This window comes from Podarcis liolepis (genome assembly GCF_965112155.1).
Source record: "Podarcis liolepis genome assembly, chromosome: 9".
Lineage (NCBI taxonomy): Eukaryota > Metazoa > Chordata > Lepidosauria > Squamata > Lacertidae > Podarcis > Podarcis liolepis.
Genome location: NC_139564.1, coordinates 29,845,319 through 29,869,525, shown reverse-complemented (window position 1 = coordinate 29,869,525; position 24,207 = coordinate 29,845,319). Strand labels below are relative to the sequence as shown.

Here is a 24,207-nt window from a genome sequence, read left to right as displayed (position 1 = left end):
TTCAAAATGCAGGCAAAGATGCCCAGTGGCTCCCAGGTCATTTCAAGGAACAATTCAAAATGGTTGTTTTCATACAGTATTTGAAAGTCTCAGTAGCCTGTTTCCAGTATATCTCTGGAAGCATCTTCCCCCATATAGACCACCTATCTTCTCTATCTACTGTTTGGATGGTGGAGAGAAGCAGGGAACCTGATCAGTGGTGGCACCCTTTCAGAGGAATTCCCTTCTCAGGCTAACTCCCTCCTGACTTTTTCAGAAAATTGTGAAATTCTTTTTATTTCAGCAGGCTCTCAGAAGGCTATAAATTATTTTTAATTGGAGTGGCCTCTTTTATTGCCTTAGGTGCTCTTTTGAAATGGCTGGCATTTTACAACACACTGATCTTAGCTTTTAGAGTTTTCAATGAATATTAGATTGTTGTTGCCCTTATTTGTGTTATGTTGTATACTGCCTCAAGTTAATTGGGTGGAATAGAAGTTCTTAATAATAATAAAAAGCAAGTGAATTCTATTTCACATTTCTTTAAATGCAGAAAGTATGCAAGGTGCCTTCTCTTCAGGTAGATGCTATTTCTAGCCTTATCAAACCCTACATAATTTTTAAAAGATTCTTCATTCATCTTAATTTAAGACCAATCAACATAATCGTATTACAGCTTTTCCTATCAAGTGCTAGGAAATGAGCCAATTTGATCAAATGAGGTTTAAATTGGAGCCAGGAGAGTATATTTAACACTTAATCAGGATGAAATAAATCCAGAGCTCATATAATTTGAGTGCCATTTCTTTGAAAGTGCAAGCTTTATACTGCTGTACAACTGTTACCATGTGACAGCCTGATCCATAGCCCAGTTAAGCTGAAGTACTTGGCTTTTATTTGAATGATTCTCACTGAAGCCCCGTACATTAAACAGGCTTGGTTTAGCTTGATGGGAGATTAGGTTTACCACAGAGACACCAAAGAATATTCTCAGGTTAAATAAGAGTACACCCATCTATAGGCACTCCCTTATTTAAAAAGACATGCATATGATACTCTCTTCCACATAGGATTTTCTTTGTCTATTGGATTTAGGATCGTAGCAAACTGCATTATACTGAGTAAGACCATTGGTCTGTCTAGTATTGTCTATATATTGACTGGCAACAACTCTTCGGGAATTCAGAAACTGATCTCTCCCAGCCCTACCTAGGGATGTTGAGGATGGAAACTAGAACCTTTGGCATGCAAACCAGGTCCTCCAACACTGAGCTACGCTCCCCAATTTATGTGGGCTGTAGGGTAACATCATCAACGGCCCTGCTGTGAAGCTGCTTGGGGTTTCAGGGTAAAAGTTTCAACGTTAGTAACTCAAAAGCATCCATTCCAGACCTGCCAAAATACAGTGGACTGTACTTCAAATCAATGTCAACATGGAGAAGTTCCACATAAAGGTCTAAGAGGACTGTGATCTCAACACATTCCAGTGGTGGTCCGTATTTCAAGGAATTCAGGGTACTTAAGCTAACTTGGAAAAGGTCATTGAGGAGCTGTAAAACCGAGTTTTCCTCCTTTGGGGGCTTCCCTGCTTCCCATGTCAGCATGTGCTTGCATAATTCAAGGGGGATTCTGTGAAGAGAAAACATGTGGTGGCAACCAAGCAAATAAGGAAGAGCCACCACTGTAACAGTAGGTGACATTGTTTTTTACACAGTTTAAAAGGGGTATTTCAAATTCTTTTCCCTAAACTATTTGTAACCTTTCTTGCTGCCATGCTCAAAACCACTGAGATGGTGGTCCCATTTTGCTATCTGGGAACACCAATGGATTGGTTGAATTGGGGAGGCAATTTTCAACTCATCCTCAATTGAAGCTTGCTGTTTAGCAACCACTGCTGCTCCTGTAGAGGAGTTTGGAATCTTCTGTAAAATAGAAACTGGGCAGATCTTAGAAATAGTACTTCCAGGCATGGTTCATGGCCCCACCCCACTGAAGTTTCATCCCAAGGTGCCATCTTGGAAGCAGTCTCTAATGGAGGGGGTGTTCTGATGCTATCGCCAGCCAAGGAGCACATCGTATCCTGTTCACAGACCTATATAGGGGTCCCCATTTCACATATATTCTCAAGATAGTAAAAGTGAAGTAATGTGCATATGAATAGCTTTTTTTAATCATTGCTTTTCTGGCAGGTAACTGGTGAATGTTGTGGTGTTTGATTCCTTTGGGTTGGAGTAGGGAGCGCAGGGAGCACCCAGAAGCATTCTATTACAGAAAACAAGGAAGAGGCAACATTAAAAACTCATTGCAGATGCTCAAACAAAAGCCCCAAGGGGTTGAACCTGTTCTTTCACATACAAATCATGGCAAATAATTGAACGGAGTGCAGTTTGTATTTCATAAGCACTGAGGTCTTGGAAAATCTTCATATACAAAATGATAACAGCTGCTGTGCATTATGCATGGCGTACTGCTGCTCTGTAGTTATGCTACAAAAATTGGTTTCTTGCTGCTGCAAAGCAAGAGTATTAGTTTACAAAAAAAGGACAAAATAAAGAAATTCATAAAGGGGCTGCTGATTATGTTAATAGACCTTAGCTAGAACAGAGAACATCCAGTATCTGGGGGGGGGGGGGGATGAGTATTAAGTGGGTCAACATGCATTCTGTTCTTCTAAACTGGTGTGCAACAACTCTTTCCATGCACACTGTAGGCTGGTTCATGTAGCACTCTAGAAGGAATGGGAAATCTGTGACCCTCAGAGGTTGTAGGACTCCAGCTCCCATCAGGCCCAGCCATAATGGGCAATGGTCAAGGATGATGGGAGCCCGAAGTCCAACAACATCTGTATTCTTATTGTAATATGTGGAAACAGTTATCACTTTTGTGTACCTTTCCAGATTGCATAGGGTCAGTCTACCAAGAAAAGCTGTATGGAGCTTATGTATAGGGTCAACCTGCATAGATCTTTGATGTTAAGGGCTTTACATGTGGTTGCAGAAAATGTATGAGGCTAAGCTTGACTGTGTGCTCTGCCTCACATTTCTCCTCAATGCTCAACCCTGCATTTTTTAGAATCAAGTATGTAGTTTGTTCAGGAATGGGTAAGGTGAGCAAGAAGAGTTAGAGTGGATGTGTACATTTGAGGAAGGCTGAGGATGGATTCACATTTGCAATGCTTCCATTTCATAATACTGGTAAAAACACTCTTATGCTTTCCTCTTGCACAATGCTAAAAGGTAAAGGGACCATTAGGTCCAGTTGTGACTGACTCTGGGGTTGTGGCGCTCATCTCGCTTTATTGGCCGAGGGAGCTGACGTACAGCTTCCGGGTCATGTGGCCAGCATGACCAAGCCGCTTCTGGGAACCAGAGCAGCACACGGAAATGCCGTTTACCTTCCCGCCGGAGCGGTACCTATTTATCTACTTGCACTTTGACGTGCTTTCAAACTGCTAGGTGGGCAGGAGCAGGGACTGAGCAACAGGAGCTCACCCCGTTGCAGGGATTTGAACCGCCGACCTTATGGTCAGCAAGTCCTAGGCTCTGTGGTTTAACCCACAGCGCCACCTGCGTCCCCCTTGCACAATGCTACTTACACCAATTAATCTTATGCCAGCTTTTCGCCATGCATCTTAAATGATGTTGGTGCTTACTGGGGCTGATGTTCAGCAACATCTGGAGGGTGAAAGGTTCCCCACATCTGCACTAGACTATCCTCATTCAAATCAGTGTGAGTACTTTAAAATAAACAAATTAGAGATATCAGTTGGGTTTCTCAACTGTTACAACTCAGCCAAACATCTTCCTCCCTGACTGAATTGTGGCTTTACTCCCAAGGAAATTAGTCTATGCAAAGTTTCAAGACAAAAATTAATTGGCAGTTCTTAACCTTCTTCATGTACAATAAATAAACACATGGGGTGTGCAGCTGTTCCAGATGTTTGTTTATACTCTCTGGAAGAAATGGCCTTGGAGCATTACATAAACATTGGCAAGGATTTTAATGTTCATATAAAAGAAGGGACTGTATACTGTAAGATCATTCTTAAATAATGCATCTACTGCTTTTAAAAATTTAGCTAGTGAATAGTTATGATACAGCCCATAGCTCTCCCTTCCTTTCATAATTAGAACTGCAGGAATTACTTGGAGCCACATGTGAGACCAAGTGAAACTCACTTTAGCTGGAATTTCATTAGAGTCCTGAAATTTAATTCTGGATAGAAAACCAACTTTGAATGATCCTGAGCCAAGTTATGGCTTAGGGTGAAATCCACAAGAAACTTAATTATTCTGGCTCATTGTTGTCCAGAAAAGCGGGGGAGGGATACTCGTGCCAGTACATTTTCCTTTACGGCTGATTCTGCCTTTGGCTCTGTGGTCACGGAGGCAGGATGGGCTCTTCAGAATGGCAGAGGAGAGGAGTATCCAAGACTAAGAACCATTGGTGTTCAATATCCCACTTCCCCTTGGCACAAGCTTCATAGGCCCACATTGTAAGCTAGAAAGGAGGAGGATAGTTGGAACAAATGCTGAGTGACCAGGAAGGTAGATTGTCTCTTTTTGAAGAAATGAACACACACACACACACACACACACACACACACACACACACTTACTTCAAGTGAACCTCCTTTTATTTAGAATAGCACCATCCCAATGACCAGCATAAGCAGTAAAATGAATATCACCTCTCATCATCCTAGTATTATGGCACAGCTATGCAACTGTAAAGGCAGGTGATGGTATTTGTCTACTTTTTTCATGGCGTATCCCACAACTGTCTGGAAAAACTGGGACATCTCAATTTTCCCTGCAAGAGAACGGTGGCCATTTGGGTTGCTCTGATTTTGCAGTGAAAAATGCACTTGGGGGGAGGGTCGTATTCTTTCATGGTGCCCCCAAATTCCCATTTTTTAGTGCCATGCCCCCAGTGTGAAAATGGTCTCTCTGCGCTCATGATATAAAACTGAAATATGGCATGCGGGATGATGGTGTCCCAGATTTTGGCTTCAAAGTGTTCAGCTAAAGACGTTGTTTCTAAACTTCTGAAAACCATGAACAACTAGTGTGTCAAATGATATTTGCGTGCAGCACCCTAAAATTCATGTGGTGCCACCGCTACCCGATTCTGTCATGATTCTTGACTACATCTTGCACATCATTCAAGCAAAAACTGCCAGTGATTACATCTTAAATGTGATGTTCAACAGCTGAAGCCTTGGTGGTGGTGCTGACACCAAGGGCTGCCCCATGACAGGGCCTTTTCCGTGGTGGTTCCCTGGTTGTGGAATGCCATCTCTAGGTGAGGTGCACCCGTCCACACTATTATTAACTTTCAGGAGAGGTTTGGAAACATTCCTGTTTGCCCAGCCATTTGATGACTGGAGAATACTCATCTTGCCAACCAAAAGATCACTGAATGAAATAATGTTTTTAACTGAAGTTGGTTTTTTTATATTTCTAAGTGTGTGTTTTTTAAATGCTTTTGCTTTGTTTTACTTTTTAAAATGTTTGCTTGTTTGCTGCTCAAGAAGAAGGGCAGAGGATATAAATGCAATTAAAAAAAAGTACAGTGGTACCTCAGGTTAAGAACTGAATTCGTTCTGGAGGTCCGTTCTTAACCTGAAACTGTTCTTAACCTGAGGTACCACTTTAGCTAATGGGGCCTCCCACTGCCACTGCACGATTTCTGTTCTCATCCTGAAGCAAAGTTCTTAACCCGAGGTACTATTTCTGGGTTAGCAGAGTCTGTAACCTGAAGCGTCTGTAACCCGAGGTACCACTGTATATGAAGCACACCTCTCTCCTACACTTGCCAGTGCAAAAAAAAGGATTAATTCAATGGTGTTTCTTCTTCAATATTTTTAAAATTATTATTACTTTTTATTCGGTGGTTTTGTGTTACAAAGCAAACAGATAAACAGGGAATGGTACATCTATTGTCTCTATTTTCTATTTATAGTCTTTTTCACAGTTTGTTTACATCTGATGAGAGACATTTTTGGCATAGACATATTGCAGTTGGGGAAGAGAGATGGGGATGTTTTTATTCTATTGCCTATTCTTAGTGTAGGGGGTGTTGTGTCAGCATCACATGAGTAGGTGCTTTGTTTGTGTATTTATTTATTTTTATTGATGTTGCAAGAGGTTAGGGGTTCCCGAGCTTGGTTGGTTGCGGTGTGGCTTATTTGTGTGAGGTTTCTTCTTCCATATTGTCAGGCAAGTGATCTAGGATGTTGACAGTACTGTACTCCTGTATTACAATCACATTTGTCACACCCTTTCCAGCTACTGTTCATTGGAGTGTTCATTGGGGAAACACATTAATAAAAGCCTGAATGACAGGATGAACAAAAAGTGCCAGCATGCAGTGCTGACTCTCCAAAAGGTAAACAGAAGTGCCACCTAGTGGAAGACACATCCTTCTTCTTGAGAGAACTGAAAAGCTACGGCAATGGACAATTGTGTAGAAATGCCAAACGCTGGAAAGCAAACCTCCAGAAACAGGCTCTACTTAATTTTGATTATTATTCTTTAGCTTCATTTTTTGCATAGTGTCAAGGACTGGTTGAATGCAGAGGCATGGTGGGAAGAACCGGCTAGGGAAACCCCAAGAGAAGAAAACTCAGAGCCTGGGAAGTGGTGGTGGGACAGCAATGAGTGGTCAGAGAGAAGATGGAGAGAAGACTGAGAAGAGAAGGTGTCAGAAGCTTAAGAGGTAACAGGGTTTAGGTAGCAGGGAGAGTCTATGGCAGAGAGCTGTCCAGAATCAGAATCAGAGGCAGGAGATGAGGAAGGCCAAGAAGCAAAGAGGAATCTGGATGGTGAAGAAACCAGGGTGTCTCCCCATCTTGCTGTGACAAGAACCAGTAGAGGCATGAAGAGAAAGCAGAAGTTAGCTTCCTGCAGGCACAGTCTCAGATTGCTGGGGAAACAGCTACATGAATAATTCTGGTTCAGCAGGTTATCATGTTCTTTGTACAGAGGGTGTGCCACAGTAGTACAGAAAGTCAGCAAACCAACACAATGTGATATTTTCTGAAGCTCGAGCCTATCTGGAAGTCATGCTCTTTGATGTGGTAATACTTTCTCCTGGCCTCAGATGTATGAGGACTGTAGGGTGATTGGTTAGGGAAAGGAGCTCCAGGCATGTTCCAAGGAACTGTTCTCAGCATGCTTATGTCACTGGTCACAGGACTGCCTCTGCCAGCCCTCTTGTCTCAGGATCTTTGGCTGGATTGAGAAGGACTCAGATCAAGAAGATTCCCATGTGATCATAAAAATCTCTAAGTAGCTCCCATCATCCTCAGAGGCTGAGGGTGACTCCTCTGCAGCCTCTTCTGCAGGAACATGTGACTGAAAAATAGTTTGTTGTTGTTTAGTCGTTTAGTCGTGTCCGACTCTTCGTGACCCCATGGACCAGAGCACACCAGGCACTCCTGTCTTCCACTGCCTCCCGCAGTTTAGTCAAACTCATGCTGGTAGCTTCGAGAACACTATCCAACCATCTCATCCTCTGTCATCCCCTTCTCCTTGTGCCCTCAATCTTTCCCACCATCAGGGTCTTTTCCAGGGAGTCGAGTCTTCTCATGAGGTGGCCAAAGTATTGGAGCCTCAGCTTCAGGATCTGTCCTTCCAGTGAGCACTCAGGGCTGATTTCCTTAAGAATGGATAGGTTTGATCTTCTTGCAGTCCATGGGACTCTCAAAAGTCTCCTCCAGCACCATAATTCAAAAGCATCAATTCTTCGGCGATCAGCCTTCTTTATGGTCCAGCTCTCATTTCCATACATCACTACTGGGAAAACCATGGCTTTAACTATACGGACCTTTGTTGGCAAGGTGATGTCTCTGCTTTTTAAGATGGTGGCTTAAAGATGGGTGCTTTAAAGATGGCTTGCAAGGGCTTGGGCCAGTGCAGCCCTGCCAGCCTTCTGAAACCCTTAATTGATTCTGGTCCTTGGCTGACATGCCTTCCTTAACTCAGTCAGCTGGGCAAACTGGGAGCTGCCTTGCCTTGCCTTGCCTTGCCTTGCCTTGCCTTGCCTTGCCCTAATCATTTCAATTTCGCTTGAAGGCTCCAGCAAAGCATGACAGTGTTGAAACTTTCTAGGGTGAAACTCTGCTGAACTTTGGTTCAAATCAAGCCAAGTTGGTTCATTTCAGTGAGTTCTTTCAACATGTTGCTACACTGAACAATGATAATAATACTCTGAAACATCAGTATTTCCCCCCCTCTTATGAGCTGCCCAATTAACAATAGCCTAATATTGGAAATGATCTATAGAAATCCCCACTGAAATCTGGTTAAGTAATATTTGGAATGTAGTTCTATGGGAACACCTAACTCACCACAGAAGGGTAATTAAAGGCACTTGAAGGATACACATTTTGGTGTGACTTGGGTTCCTTTCTTTTCCTTTATAAACGAGACAAAAGATACTTTTATTCCACCCTCAACACAAGAATCTCTGTGGATACTTGAACTGATAATACACAAATAAACATATTGCTTATGTACTGTGTACTGCATATGCAACTTAATAAGAATGTACTACTGGACAAGTAACTGTAGTTATGCTGTTCTTGAATTTACATGAAAAACAATAATAAAAAGGGGGGGCACATCAAGATCTTTGTTTCCTTTTCCTGCAGAAATGATAGTAATAAATTAATTCAAAGTTAACACCACAGTTCTGGTGATTTGGTATTTTGACTACTTTAATATTGCAACTTCCAGGAAAAACCCACAACCCTTTTCTATGAATCTGATGAAGATTGTTGGATTTTTGTACTTCAGTTTTTTCTGAAGACCAATCCAATTGCATTGAGACAACTACCATACTTTTCCGTGTATAACACGCCCCCATGTATAAGACGCTCCCTATTTTTCAGGACTAAAATTTAAGGAAATGGGGGGAGATGGCTCAGAATTGTTGAGCTTTTTGGGGGAGGGATTGCCCAGAGTTCTTGAGCTTTTTTAGGGGGGATTGCAGAAAACCGCTCAAACACACACAGCAAAAAATCCACCTCTCATCTGTCCCTTTGCTGGCCAAAGCTGCCAATCGCCCGCCCAATTGCTGCAGCATCGACCAATCAACACCAGCCCTTGACGCAGCAACCAATAGCATGCCCAATAGCTGCTGCCAGCCGCGGCAGCAACCAATCAAACATCCACCCTATGCATTACCCATGTATAAGACTCCCACTTTTTAGCACGATTTTTAAATTAAAAAACCTAGTCTTATACACAGAAAAGTACAGTATACCCAAATTGTTATAGTGTCTGGAGTTTATTATATAGATTTTTCTTTGTTAGGGGGAAATAGCACTGATTACTTAAGAACAAAACACACTGTATGGTATTTATTTCACTGTAGTTATAGTCATGAATGCTCAGAATGTGATTCATTAGTTCATTGTTCCACTAGATGGCACAAAAGTCCTATCTTTTAGCTTTTCCCAGAGGATATTCTAGAACAGTGTTTCCCAACCGGTGTTCCCCGGCACACGAGTGTGCCGTGAGACACCGGCTGGTGTGCCGCGAGATGCCTGGAGGGAGGCGGGCGAGTCGGGCGGCGAGAGGCGGGGCGGGGGCGGCGAGGAGAGGCCGCGCCTCCTGCTGCTGCCTGGCGCTCCTCCTCGCAGCCGGCAGCGCTGCCTGGGCGCCTCCGCGCGACTCTGTCTCGCTGGGTTTGGTCTCCCAGCAGAGACGGGTCACACGCGCCCCTCCCTCCCTCCCTCAGCCTGCGCGGAGGCGGATTGAGCGCAGCTGAGAGGAGCTGCCGAGGGAAAAAACGTTCACTTTTGTGCGTCCCTCCCGGCGTGACGCTGCGCGCTGACGTCACGGGGCGGGGCTTTAATGGTGGTGTGCCGCGAGATTTTTTTTTAGTACACAGGTGTGCCGTTGCCCAAAAACGTTTGGGAAACACTGTTCTAGAAGTTAGCAGCTATTTTAACAAATTAACCTGGAGGACAGACACTGGTCCTTTTTAGAGGCAGTAAAAAGCTAAAGTAGCTTATTTTTCTGCCATTCATGGCAAGATGTGCATATGCACCGAAACAAATATATAACATAGGAACATTTGAAGTTCCTATCAGGACAGATATAAGTATCCATGAATCTAACCAAAGACAGTTGTTCCACAGGTCTCTTTTTTTTCTAAAGTAGGCTAAGCATTTATAATGTGCAGCTTTCAAAGAGAAGATGTTTCAGTCACATGGGATGTAGAGAGATTAGTGATGAGGGAGCGATTTTATTTGGTGTGCACTGAAAGGCGAATCAACCCAATTCACATTTTCCAAAGCAATCTGAGAACCAAAATGCAGCCATTCTTTGAAATTTGCACTTATCTGAATTTTGCCATGCTGTTTTCCAGCAAAATGACATGTGCTGGGATAAAGTGTGCATATTAATGTATGTGTTAGTGAAACGAACATACATTCGTATGTTATATACATATAAGATGTGTTCTATTAGAGAAAACTGCTTTGCAAAAATAAGCACTAGTTGACAAAATTGCCTACAAACATGTGCATTTCACACTAAAATGGTGGTGGGTTTCCAAAAGGGCTTCTTTCAAAAAATTGCTAACCAGTGTGGAAATGTGGAGACCTGGGAAAAATGAAAAATGGAGAAAACCCAAAATTGATATATCTGCCCATCCGTAGTAGAGATAGAGAGGAGCATGAAATAATTTTATGCTTTATTTCAGTGACTTAGCTTGATTGCTGCTTTTGGAAGTGAGGAACCCAAAGTTCAAATATCTGTACTAATGGCATTTACCAGGTAGCTTTCAGTCATAATTCCTCAAGTCCATATCACAAATTAAAACTTTAAGTCAGACACACTGAGACTAAGAGCCACGAGGCCTCTCTGATCAGATTTTTTAAGGCGGCTTACAGATAAGAACAAGAATCACTAAAAACATAGAAAAATCAAATATATGTAAAACATACCAATAATTACAAAAAAGCAACAAAAGCCAGTGATGAACACAAGACATTCAAGTTCATTAGGTTCCCATTTTAATTTGAACCTATTGATTCAACACTTCTCCAACTTTTGCAGTGCCGTTCTCCATCACAAAGGCATGTCTCTTAGAGACAATGACATTCAAAAATGCATTTTATTCTGGCAAATAGCCTGCAAAAATGAATACATTGTGCTATTTTCGTGTGTGTGTGTGTGTACAAAAAGATAGAGAGAGAGAAATGGGGTAAACTGAAGATTAAAAAATAAGAAACAGCGAAACTGAAACTGAACGATTCTTTCATCTCTAGTCAATGATGTGTGTGTGTGTGTGTGTGTGTGTGTGTGTGTGTGTGTGTGTTTAATATTACACAAATTAATCAGAGGGGCTGCAGAAGTGTTCTTTACAACCCTCTGCTCATTTCACCCTCCACTCCTAACATACAAGCACAAAACATTCCCACACTGCAGCCTGGACAGCTACTCCCCTTCCTGCCAAGCTGGGGCTCTGCCTGCCTTGGGGCCTAGCTTGGAGAGTAGGACGTGTGTGAAACAGACGCCCAAAATATTATCTTTCAGGAGACAACTTGATGTTCTGACACTACCAGTTTTTGGCAGAAAATAATATATTTAATTCATCCTTCTGTTTATTTTTTAAAGATTTTTTTGTTGTTGTTAACCTGTGTTGTTTTGGCAGTTAAGAATCTGACAGCCTTAAAACCAGAGATTAAAAGAAAGGGCTGGGTATGCTTTTGTTGAGGGCTAACTGTCAACTGTGGAACGTCTTCCTGACATTATAAAGTTTCAATATTGCTTTGAGATATTTAATGGGAAGCAATCCATAAATGGAAATAAGTACACAGGATTGCAGGCAGAAGACGGCCTGTTTGAGTTCAACGTCTTCCATGTTAGAAAGATAATGTTTTGGATCCAAAGAAACACGAGCAAGAGGGAAATAGTTGGTGGTGATATGGTCCAAAAACATGTTCAAGAAAGATTTGATGCAGGGCTGTAAAAGGGTTAGGATTTCCAAAAGTCTTCCCATGAGCAGAAGGTACATTTGATCTAACCCATTAACTTCATTAAAATTCTAGTGGAGATCTTCAGAAATCCTGAATGGGCATTTCAGGAAATTGTCTTAGGAGTTACAGAATTGCATTGGTGAAGTAAAATTTTCTTTCTTGTATATCAAGTTTTGGAACTAAACAAACTATCTGCTAGTTGTATCTTAATCAAAGCTGCTTTGATGATAGAATAGTTTATTTGATCTTCAAGCACCCTTCTAGTGAACTTCTTGACCACACAATGCAGGTTTCTCAAAAACATTTCAGCCTTTTAAATTTTATTAGTCATACCCCTGCTTTGTGATTTAGCTCCGACAACTCAAATTTCCTTCATTTCCCACTCATTGTACTATTGCATTACTGATGCCACATGATCTTAACTTCTTGTTAAATTGTTGTTGATTTTCTTCTTGTATACAATCATTAACTGTAGCATTTGCACTCCTTCCCCCTGTAACAATCAGATTACCAATAAACTGAAATCTTAAAGACAGCGGAGAGTAAATTCTATAATTTTTAAAAATTGATAATGCATTGGCATCTTTCCATCCTGCAACAGGTGACTATTGGGGGTCTCTTCTAGCAAAGCAAGCTTAGACTTAATTACCGCAATCTGATACCAAATTGTTTTAAGGATTTGGGATCCTGTTAGGTTGGTGACTGGTTATTATTCCGCATTTTCTCTAGCTGCCGGTGTACAACTGAATTAAAGCAAAGAAATAGTGAAGTCTAAGCTGTTTAACAGCCCAGTAATAAGAATTTAGCTTTTTCCAGTTGCCTTGAGTAGAAGTAAACCCTTCATCTCAACTGGGTTATGAATTTGACTGTTAGGTATTAGAAATAAAATAAACCAGTTGCTGCAATGTTTATATCTGTCAGTCACACTATTAATAATTTGAATGAATACCTACATTTGCAAATAACAATGGTGTCATTCCTGCTAAGGGTCAGTGAGAGTTTTGCTGCTAACGTGACACAGGAGTAAGGATTCAGTTTTTACCTCTCAGGCACTGACATGAAACATGCTCCTTATAAGGATGGTATTCTTCTGGCCACTTATATGTCACAGGATGTTATTTTCATAGAGCTGGTAGTAGCAAGTGTTAACGTAAATCCCATAATTGACAGGTTAGTGGTTTGTGGAGGCAGTGACTTCCCCGGAGGGGATTTCTTGATTAATTGTGATGGCAGATTTAAGGCAGACTGGTTGCCAGTGGGAGGCAGCTGATTACACAGTGTCTAATTACAGACTTTCCACTTTCCAGGGCAATGTAGTGTCATGCGTAAACCTGCCAAAATTCTTTCAAGACAGGAAATGCAGGGGAAGCTAGGCTGACCAAAAAGAAAGACACTGCTAGCAAGGCAAATCTTTGATGGATCATGTATAAACAAGAAGCAGGGACAGTGGGAGACAGTGAGCTCATTGGCGACATTGGGAGGCAGTCCGTGCAGTTGGGGTAGAACCAAAAACACCAAAGGTCAAAATCTAAGATATACTTCAGCTATGGGTAAGTCCCTTTCTCTCCCTAACTCAGATTGATTTCTGTACCTGAAAAACAGCAATATGGGGCAATTCTCAAATGCTGTTAACATAAAAAATACATGCCAATGCTCATACTGTATAGTACCAAAAGATGGGGTTTGCAAAAAATTGTCGTTGTGGTGTGTTTCTGTCCATTGCTACAGTTGGTCAGCCTGACCCTACAGAAGACTTGATTCCATTTCCTTATCTGCCATATTTTCCATTTTCCCTCCCCACAGCCAATCAGCTCCTTGGTCAGTCCTCATTGGGTTCTTTTGGAGTTCCTCCCACTCTGGTTTTACTTCTTTTCAAAACTGCAGTGCTACAATCATTGTTGTTGCCCCAAACCTCCTGATAACCCCCTCTTGTGCGTGTGTAAGCCATGGCATCTCACCTGAGCATCAGAAATTAGACAAAATGACTCCATTGCATGCCAAAGTGCAAACAGCCTTCTGGGTTATAACTGATATACCCTGTGTAATTTGTAGACTTAATGAGTCTCCTTCATTGAGAAGGACAGCTGAAGCATATATTGTTCCATCATGACTGATCTTCCTCTATCTACAGTTCACAAACAGCCACAGGGATATGTGAGAGGGAACACTCTCAGTTCAAAATAGGTGATGGTAAGGTCCAATGCTCTGCCTTGTGAACTGAGGGTTTACCTAGGAACATGCCCCCCCCCCAAGATTCTCTGTAATGTACAGGGTCTCTGTTGTAGAAGTTTCTTGGCAGATGCTGATATGGATGATGTTGCAAGGTGGTAAAAAATGGAAAAAAAACACTATGCTATGCAGTTCCATGTCAGCTGTCAGCACTGCCAGATGTTTATTACCATTGCAGGTCAATGATCAAACATTGCAAATTACATATCAGGTATCAAGACCAAACATCATTTGGCTGAAACACAGACAGCAATAAAACTCTACGAATATTAGGAAACTATTCCAACATTTGCTGTTGTTATCACTGAATAATTTACATCATGAAACTTTAATTAAAGTACATGGTGTTTCCAGGTGATTTCCCTCCAGAGAGAAATACTTTGAGAATATTCAGCATCAAAATCATCCACAGAAGAGAATTTTGAGGACAATTTTTGTTTTATTTCAGCTGCAAATGTTTCACAGGTAACTTGGATTTTTGTAATCAGTTTAAGTCCGGCTCATTGTATGCCAAGGCAATGTGCCACCCACCACCCCATTTTCCACAACAATAAACCAGGCAGAACACAGTGATTTTTGGATCAAATAAGGCCACAACTTTATTGATTGCAGATGTTAAGAGGTTTGGCATAGGTATTGGATACAGCCATTGACTTCAAGCCCACCTGCCAGAAGTATATCCAAGGTCAATCCAACAGCGGGGGAGTCCTATGACATATCAAGTAGGAATACCCCATGGGATGGCTGTCTTGATGAGTGCTGTGGCCCTAGCCCCCATCTAGGACAAAAGCAACTCCTCACATATCTCCTTAGTTGGATATCCTTTTCTCATAGGGACAGGCAGAGCCACAACCTCCCCTCCAGCCAAGACTAAGGCTTACCCAATGCCTAAACCACCAAAGTTGTGATGACTGCTGTGAGGTAGACAAAAACAACTAGAGTAGAACAAATTTGCTGGGTGGATAAATTTCTACCCAGCCCCAAATATGGTGACCAGAAGTCCACAGCAAGGCCAAGCAAGCATAATTAAAGCTGAAAACATAGGCAGGGCCGTCCAGCTTTTAAGCCCAAGGAGTGGACCCAAGGGAAGCCTGAATGCTCCATTGGGCTTGCTTCTGAGGAGACCCTCTCTCCAGGCCCATCCACGACTGGGCAATTTGCATGCAGGCCTGAATCCAATGCCCTGGCCACTGACGCAAGTTGTTAGGTCCAACGTTAAGTGCCAGGCTGCAACACCACTTGCCCCTTTAGTGGTAAGTGGACTTGCTACAAATGTACTCTATTGATGCTTTGACGACTTGGCCAATGCCAGACAATAATTGACCAAATATTTCTTTGCTGGTTGAGTTTACGAATAACTGGCCCATCCTAATGCAGTTGGGGATTGTTACACTCCTAGAACAAGAGAGAATGGATTTGATTAAAGATTGAAGTATAAAGTATGTTTCGTTGGCGTGAATCACATTTAAGTAATTTGCAAAATATGCTTTGCTCATAAGGAGCAACCAAAGCTTTTCTCTGACCTTCCACCCGCACACCTGTGGGGTTCTCCAGGGTCACTATCTGCTGGGATGTACAACACATCCTCTCTCCCTGTTCCACTCTCTTCCCGTTAGCAGGTGATTTACGTGACCCCCATTGGCTTCTGTCAGTTACCTTTGATTTGTGAACAAGCTGGAATGAGCCCAGGGCTGGTGGGATCGCATGGTGACAGAGGGATGTTTGAAAGAAAGGTTACATGCAGCCTTCCACTCCTGTGAAAGCCAAACATGCCATTTTTCATAGCCGTAGCTCTGTGATTTCACCTTGCTCACTCGTTTGGCAGGAAGCACAGCTACCGCCTGATGACAGTTCTGAAACAGAAGCAATTGAAAGGGCTTCTTTATTATCTGGAGGTCAAAATAATCAGAAAGTGGAAGAGAAGCAGACAGTGTGACATACAGAATGAACCAGGGTTGCCAGACCCTTATTTTAAATTGAGGGTGAAGGGGAGAGAAAATTAAAGAAACTACCCTAATGACAGTAATAGTCCTATGTCAACAGAAAAGTGCACTTTTATTTTTAGTGGAGAAGGAGAATCCAGTGGTTTCTTTCAATGGGTTTAACTTTTACCTGAGATCAATTTGCCTCTTGACCTCAGAGTTCAGCAGTAGTCAAAGCAGAATTTGCTCAGTGTGTATCTCTTTAGAGAAGAAACCTTATTTTTAACCATCAAATAAAGCATGGGATGTAGTAGGGTAAATGATTGAGCGCAGTCCCATTGAGTTCAAGGAGACTTGCTCTCAGGTATAGGATTGGAGCCTTAAAATAGTTTTTATAGGTCAATCCTATGAATGCTTGCTCAAAGGTAAAAAATTCTGACTTAAATTGCACTTACTCCCAAGTAAGCAAGTATAAGACAACTGCCTGGGGCTATAAATCTAGATGCACTTAGATGCACCCATGGTGAGACTTCCTAATATATACATATATATGCATAGAACTGTAACCTTGCAAGTCTTGATTTCATATTCTTAAAGATATGCACTTAAAAATTCACCCACCTTGTCCCCCAAGGTCAATGTGGATTGAACATCAGAAAAACCAGATACACAAGGATGTGATGATTGCTAAAAGTCACTTGCTGTAAGATGCCTGCCCAACTTCTTCTGAAATATTTCAAGGGGGGAAATTATTTGCTTTTTAATTAGGTCAAGTGTATCTGTGCGGTATGATTAATTGCCTTAAAGGTAAAGGGACCCCTGACCATTAGGTCCAGTCACAGACGACTCTGGGGTTGCGGCGCTCATCTCGCTTTACTGGCTGAGGGAGCAGGCGTACAGCTTCTGGATCATGTGGCCAGCATGACTAAGCCACTTCTGGCAAACCGGAGCAGCACATGGAAACGCTGTTTACCTTCCCTCCAGAGCGGTACCTATTTATCTACTTGCACTTTGATGTGCTTTTGAACTGCTAGGTTGGCAGGAGCAGGGACCGAGCAATGGGAGCTCACGCCATCATGGGGATTCGAACTGCCGACCTTCTGATCGGCAAGCCCTAGGCTTTGTGCTTTAGACCACAGTGCCACCCGCATCCCAATGTACTTCATAATCCATTCCTATCCAATAATCCTATCCATAATTGTGCTCCTACCAAGAAAAGCGCTCCCTGACCCCAAAGAGACATCAACATACTCAGGCAGCAATAGGTCCAGATAGTTTTCTCTCTTGAGGTTGAAAGTAGAGCAGACTACTCTACTCCTATCCTCTTAAAATATATGTTACAAATTGATAGCTATTTATCAATGGACAATACAGTTTGGAACTCATGATTATAGTACACAGAAGGCTTTCCTATCCCAAATTTAGGCTCTGCATTCAAACTAGTTATTCCCAATGCAAAATCTTTTTACAAATTCATTTCAACAAACTGATTCTATGAGACATTTTCAAATGTAACTTCTGTAAGTCTTCAACAAAGTTTAGTTTCGCTTTTACATATGGTATCCTGTTTTTCAACAAACCATGGTTAGTTATACAAGCTTGCTTTCTCACCTAATGGCTTGAACTCTAGCAGTTCATAATAGTTTAGTATTCTGTGCAAAGATGGCTAATGCTAAATTTGACAAGTTCATGCAACTCAGCATATGTGCTATCTGTTAGCAGTGCCTGAATGTCCAACCTGGTGGTCTGACATTAATGGAGCTCTGACGTGCCAGTACCATCCTAATCTCTTCAATCATATTGATCCACTGAAGAGCTGAATCGAGTTTGAGTGCTTCTTATTCATGTTGTTTTTGTAGCTGCAGTTCGTAGTTTGGGTGATGGGCCAAAAGATGACAAGTCCTTTACTCCACTTGAAATGGCTAGTGAAAGCATTTTTAAAAAATCAAAAAAATCAATTATTGCTTCTGCAAGGTTTACACGCCACTGAAAAAGTTTTGTAACTCAGCCAAAATGATCAGTTTTTCAGCAGGACCAGCCCTTACAAGTATCAGATATGTCTGAACAAAGCTCTGCTCTATTCTGCCTTGCAGTCACAAATGGCTGACGATATCCCTGTTGAATTATGTTGTTGAGTGATGGGAAACATACACGTAGTACTCAGGACAAATGTCAGAATGGTACTTTGTACCCTAAAGATCTATTGCAGACTTGTGCAATCAGGAAACACTGGAAAAAGGCAGGCACTTGATAGCTCCAATGCTGGAGAAAATAGACTCTGAAGACACTTCCCAGTCACCTAGCTTGATGCCTCATCACCCAGGCTCCTCTTTCCCAACGTCCATTGAGGCAACAGTATTCAGGGAACATGGGCTTTCTCTGCACTAAAAAAGAAGAGAGCTATTGGGCTGTTTTCCCACTTGAATAGGGCACCATTATGATCTCAATGGAGTCAGAGGGAAGTGGAGAGATAGACATTTGTGAGCACCCAGAGGCATTTGAATGATAAAAGGAGGGTTACACAAGTCAGGCGTTCAGTGGGGAAGGACTATTGCTAGTAGCAAAGCACATGCCTTCAAAGAATCATAGAACTGTAGAGTTGGAAGGCACCCCAACGATCATCTAGTCCAAACCCCTGCAATGTAGGAATCTCAACTGAAACATACATGACAGATGGCCATCCAACTTCTGATTAAAAACTTCCAAAAATGGAGAGTCCACCACCTTCTGAGGGAGTCCATTCCACTGTCAAACAGCTCTTACTGTCAAAAAAAAGTTATTCCTGATGTTTAGTTGGAATCACCTTTCTTATAACTTGAAGCCTCGGTCCAGTATACCTAAAGGAGCGTCTCCACCCCCATCGTTCTGCCCGGACACTGAGGTCCACCTCCAAGGGCCTTCTGGCAGTTCCCTCGCTGCGAGAAGCCAAATTACAGAGAACAAGGCAGAGGGCCTTCTCGGTAGTGGCTCCCGTCCTGTGGAACGCCCTCCTACCAGATGTCAAAGAGAAAAACAAGTGCCAGACTTTTAGAAGACATCTGAAGGCAGCCCTGTTTAGGGAAGCTTTTAATGTTTAATAGACTATTGTATTTTAATATTCTGTTGGAAGCCGCCCAGAGTGACTGGGGAATAAATAATAAATTATATTATTATTATTATTATTATTATTATTATTATTATTATTCATGTCCTGCCCTCCAGAGCAGGAGAAAACAAGCTATTTCCTTCTTCCATGGTGACAGCTGTTGAGATCTTTGAAGATTGCAAAGAGTAGACACCTGCTACACCAGGGATCTGATGGTTTGCCCAAGGAGGGTTGCCTATTCAAGGTGAACATCAAGAGATGCCGTTTCCTAACTCTCTTCGTGGTAGCAAATACACCAGAGCTGAGTTAGGGGAGAGATTGCCTTTGGCTAGTTGACTGCAAATCAAACACATACGTCAACAAGGCTGTGGCCCACAACTGAACCCATTTGCAGTGCCTTGTGTTTTCATTCCAGGGGTGTGGGGGAGGGAAGGCGGAAGCAATCATGTTTTAGGTTGGAACAAATTAATACAAGCAACGCTAGGCACATGTGACACGGTGATCATGGAAACGCTGGCACAGCTCTAAGTATAAAAGAACCATATGACCATGCTTTAAAAACCACAGTACACTGTAACCCATTATCAAAGAGCTGATATACAAACAATGGATCAAAGTCTCCCAGCATTCCCATGCTATGCGTAGGAAAGCCCGGCTTTCTTCTGTTTCAGATGAACTCAAGATGAAAATGCGGCAGTGAATGAAACCTTTTCCACTGATGAGAGAGAGGGAGAGCAATAACTTAAGAAGCCTTTACTGATGTTAAGCTCTCAGGTGTTGCCTTCAGGCAGTTTTTGTGTGTTGTTGATTATTAATCTTTGTAGCTTAATCACTATAAACACGGATGATAATTATCTTAAAAGGGAAAATGCTTTCTTTGTTGTCTTCAGCACAACATTAGGTGTGTGGGTTTTTTTACTCTTCCCTTAGACTGTAAACCACACTATCTAAACTCTCTCCGAAGTAAGAAATATAATCCTCTAAAGCGGAGCAAAAGTATTTTAGCCAGGAGGTGGTTGTCAAAGCTGTGGCAGTTGGTAAAGCACTCTGCTCCTGCAGGAAAGCCTTTCGCTTGAATCATTTGGAAATCTTTTCTTTTTGTGCTTCTGTATTTTAAATGTGCACACATAAACGGCCTCAGCTCTGCTCTCGTCATGGGCAACAAGTCATGTCCCAGAATGGCATCTGCACCAAAAGGCACATTCAGCCAGTTCAATGAAAACCATGTGGTCACTGCAATGAAGGTGGGAACAAGTGGGACCTGCAGTGAAACGTTGTAGTGTGGAGTGCTGCCCTTCACGGTTCCAGCCAGGCAGCTATGCCCCTTTCCAGGATACTCCATTCCGTTCCCATTCCCACCCACTGTTTTACATTTCCCATTTCCTCCTACTCAGCAGTAAGTCAGCATTCCATATCCACCAAGCTCAGTCTCACTAGCCTGCTCTGTGATCCACCTTATTTTTTGTGTGTGTGACAGGGGGACATCTGCCCTTATATTTCTGGTGGGATCTGATTAGACAATCCTCACTTTCAATTCCATGAATACATTAAGAAAATAATATTTTTAGAAGTACTAGACTTCCAGTTCTGGTAAACATCCCAAAGATGAAAAAGCTATAGGTGAAGAAGTTAATACAGATCCTTTGGTGCCTTTGAAAGTCAGGCCAAAATTAATTTGCCTAAAGCTATGCCGATTGCCCCAGGAATTATTCAAGCTCTCTTGACTGTAATTTAAGGCTGATTTATGTGGTACATATTTGTGGCCAAACCTCACATGCACCGGATTGTGTGTGTGTTTGTCTTTCCTAATCAGCAGCTCCTCTACTGACTTGAGAGTCTCCACATTCAAAAGGCTTTCAAGCTTTAAAAGCTGTCTTGAGATTCATGCAACAGTTTTGCTGTGGAATCAAAATTGATCCAAAAAGCTCCGACATGCCATATGTAGCCCTCTTTCCAGTATGTCTGAGCAACAGACAAGAAATCAGGTTTTGTAGGTGATTTGTCTCCCTCTTAAAATGTCATGTGCATTGTCGTGCAAGATCACAGATCTTTGGTGATCGGTTCTCTGATACTTTGCCTTCTAAAACTATTCAAAGGCATGCCCAGATGTGCCTAATTTCAGTGATGAGATCCTGCTTGGGGAAGCACATTTACTGAATTTGGGATTTACATTCAATAGCATGCACTGACTCCCCCACGCCTGACCACCATTCCCCATTCCATTTGTTGCTGGGCAATCTGCCAAGTGGAGCTCCATTTTAAGGCTTGAGTAGTTAAGCAGCTTTCCTTCACACGGAGCTGAATTGACAGGTTTGCTCCTGGATTAATCACACACATAGTTCTTTTGAGACAAAATTGCATGTGACAATATTAAACCCTGGTCACCTTTGATGTAAAGATCAGACAATGAACCCATGAATGGCAAGGTTACACCACCATGCTATTCACCAGTAATTCTTTTTTTACTACAGACGGAGATCAGAAATGCCAGTTTCTGAACCAATTATGAGTTGCTGGCTTAGGAGAGCTTCCTATCAAATCCAAATGTGGGCTATACTCCATAGTCTATATTCACAACTGTAACCAATATCTTCCAGAATTGGATAAAGGTTTATAAAAGTGGAATCTTAACATTTTGTGGACAGACTCTAAGAGCACATGGATCTATTAGAACAGAGGAAGGCAGAGGTGCCAGCTTCTCAAGATGATAGGGGAGCCCAACGCAATGTCCTGACTTTGCACATGCAGCATCATGAGGAGCCAGGGGGCGGAGCCAAATGCCCTCTGAACATTAACATTGGGGGCCCTCAAAGTGCCTTGGCCCCCAGGAGCTGGCTCCTATGGAGGAAGGCTTGAGACTACTGTTCAAAATATTGGAAGGGGTTCAACATTGCACCAAGATGATCATTCCATGAGGGCAAACACTTCAGCTTGCCTGATGGAATGATCCCCTATGATGTTGTTGTTGTTGTTGTTGAACTTTGTTAGTTACTTTATCTTGCTCAGGACAACTGAAAGTGACTTACAACCAACCAAACAGATAATAAACCCCACATAGATACACTAAAACCAAGAGAAGGGCCTACTGCATGAGGGAAATGTTTTTCAGTTGGATGACCACACTCCCTCATGGGTGGTGGCAGGTGTTCTAGGTACCACAGATGAGTGGCAGGAAGGGGCAGGGGCAGAACTGGGTGGAGGAATGGTTGTGACAGCAGACTACATTCCAGCCATGTAGAAATCATATGCGCGCTCTCTCTCTCTCTCTCTCTCTCACACACACACACACACACACACACACTCCATCCAGGTGATCAAAAGACATTGTCACTTCACAAGGGCATTCCAACCAGGGTAAACATTTGAGCAGGGCTGGTGAAGGGTTTCAAGGGCTAAGCATAGAGGGCTGGAGGATTGTGTTCTGCCCTTCTCCCACCCCAGGCTAAGAATCCTCATTCCTGAAATATAGTATAGGCCTTTTTTCCTAAATAAACAGCTCCTGTTGGGGCACCCTCACCGATAATGTGCTATGGGTTGCAATCCCAGTGAGCACAATGAATAGTGATCAGGTTATACTTGGGTCTTCCTTCCCTACATTGCTCCCCCTTCCCTACATTGCAATTGATTTGCTTTTTTGCTAATTGCCCATTGCTTTCGTAACCCTGGGTTGTTGTTGGGTTTCTTTACTGAATTCCCAAGTCCTAAACACTTAAGTGCTGGAGACGAACTGAATTCAACAGTGTGCTTCTTAATAATGCAGCCTTGATAGGCCATGTAACAGCAGATGGCACTAACGCACTAATAATAAACACTCCACAAAACAGCACCATATTTACAACACATCTACCAACCCATACTTTTCAGCAAGCATTTTAAAACACTCTTTTCTATAGATCAAAGAAGGCTGCAATATACCAGGTCAAGCTATTTGCACAGTCTGCTTAGCCCGCTATATTGTCTGCTTCTCTCATAGGGCAGCAGCAATTCAAGGTCTTAAGGCAGACATCTTTCAAATCACCTGCCACCAGATCCTTTTAACTGGAGGTGCCACAGGTTAAATCTGGAGATTTTTTGAAGTGGGCCTCTACCACTAAACTATGCCCCCTCCCCCATTTCATTTTTATTTAGCACTCAGTCTGAACTTTACCTATTTATTCCTCCTTTTACTAGCAAAAGTAATAGATTTATTTTCTGAGTGGTTCAACATTTCCTAAGTAACTACTGAATTTTCAAGTCTATGTTGAACTTTGTGGGTGTGTGAGTTTTGTTTTTTCCCTATATCTATGTAGGTTTTGATTTTCTGGTTTTATGCATTTATTTTATATTGGAAACTGTCCAGAGAACTTTACATGATGGGATGGTATACAAATGCCACAATACATACATACATACATACATACATACATACATACATACAAAAAGCCTCACAGTGTCAACATTTCACATGACTTGCACCAGAATTGTACTTTTAAAATTTAATCAGGAATCTTTTTAGATAAAGGTTGTTCTCCTTTTAAATAAAGGCTGAGTAATGATCTGCACAGGCTACTCTGGCTATATTTTTATAACTATTGCTCATATAGGATTTGATCCCACAGAATTATGTGTACTCAACTCATTTCCTAGAAATATGTGCTTTCTGCAAGATCTCGCTCACACCCGTGATTAACACTCTGATTGGCAACTGGTTCAAAAAAGGATTAAAATACTGACATTGGGATGGGCTGCAGTGAAATGTTACAATGAATTCTTCGCATGTACCCTGCCAAGTTTGAGCTGTGTGACATTTCTAGTGAAAGGCATTTGAGATAGCAGGGCAGGAACTTTGAAAGGAACTGGCCTACTTTGGGTCACTCCTTACAGTGGAAGGATGTAACCCAAAAAAGAGCATGACCAAAAACTATCTTAAAAGCAGAAGTGCTGGGGGTTTTTACCCATGCTCTGATATTTTCTTGTGATCCTGCATTTCTTAAGTGTATAATGCTTTCATAATCTTT

At 42.1% G+C, this 24,207-nt stretch overlaps 1 protein-coding gene and 1 long non-coding RNA gene across 3 annotated transcripts in view; one reads left to right on the top strand and one right to left on the bottom strand.

Moving 5' to 3' along the window:
• The window catches only part of LOC310686556 (uncharacterized protein), a 126,426-nt gene that overhangs the window by 10,724 nt on the left and 91,495 nt on the right, over positions 1-24,207 (bottom strand). Inside the window, exon 4 of one of the 2 annotated variants that reach the window (XM_083460394.1) lies at positions 15,860-16,056. In XM_083460394.1, coding sequence (XP_083316520.1) covers positions 15,860-16,056 — 197 coding nt within the window. Of the gene's footprint in view, positions 1-14,830; positions 16,057-24,207 lie in introns of those variants that run through there. The other variant, XR_014515984.1, reaches the window with a different exon arrangement.
• LOC310686562 overlaps positions 12,885-24,207 on the top strand; it is a 132,746-nt gene continuing 121,423 nt past the window's right edge. Inside the window, exon 1 of the long non-coding RNA XR_014515988.1 lies at positions 12,885-13,524. This is a non-coding gene — a long non-coding RNA (uncharacterized lncRNA). The remainder of the gene's footprint in view (positions 13,525-24,207) is intronic.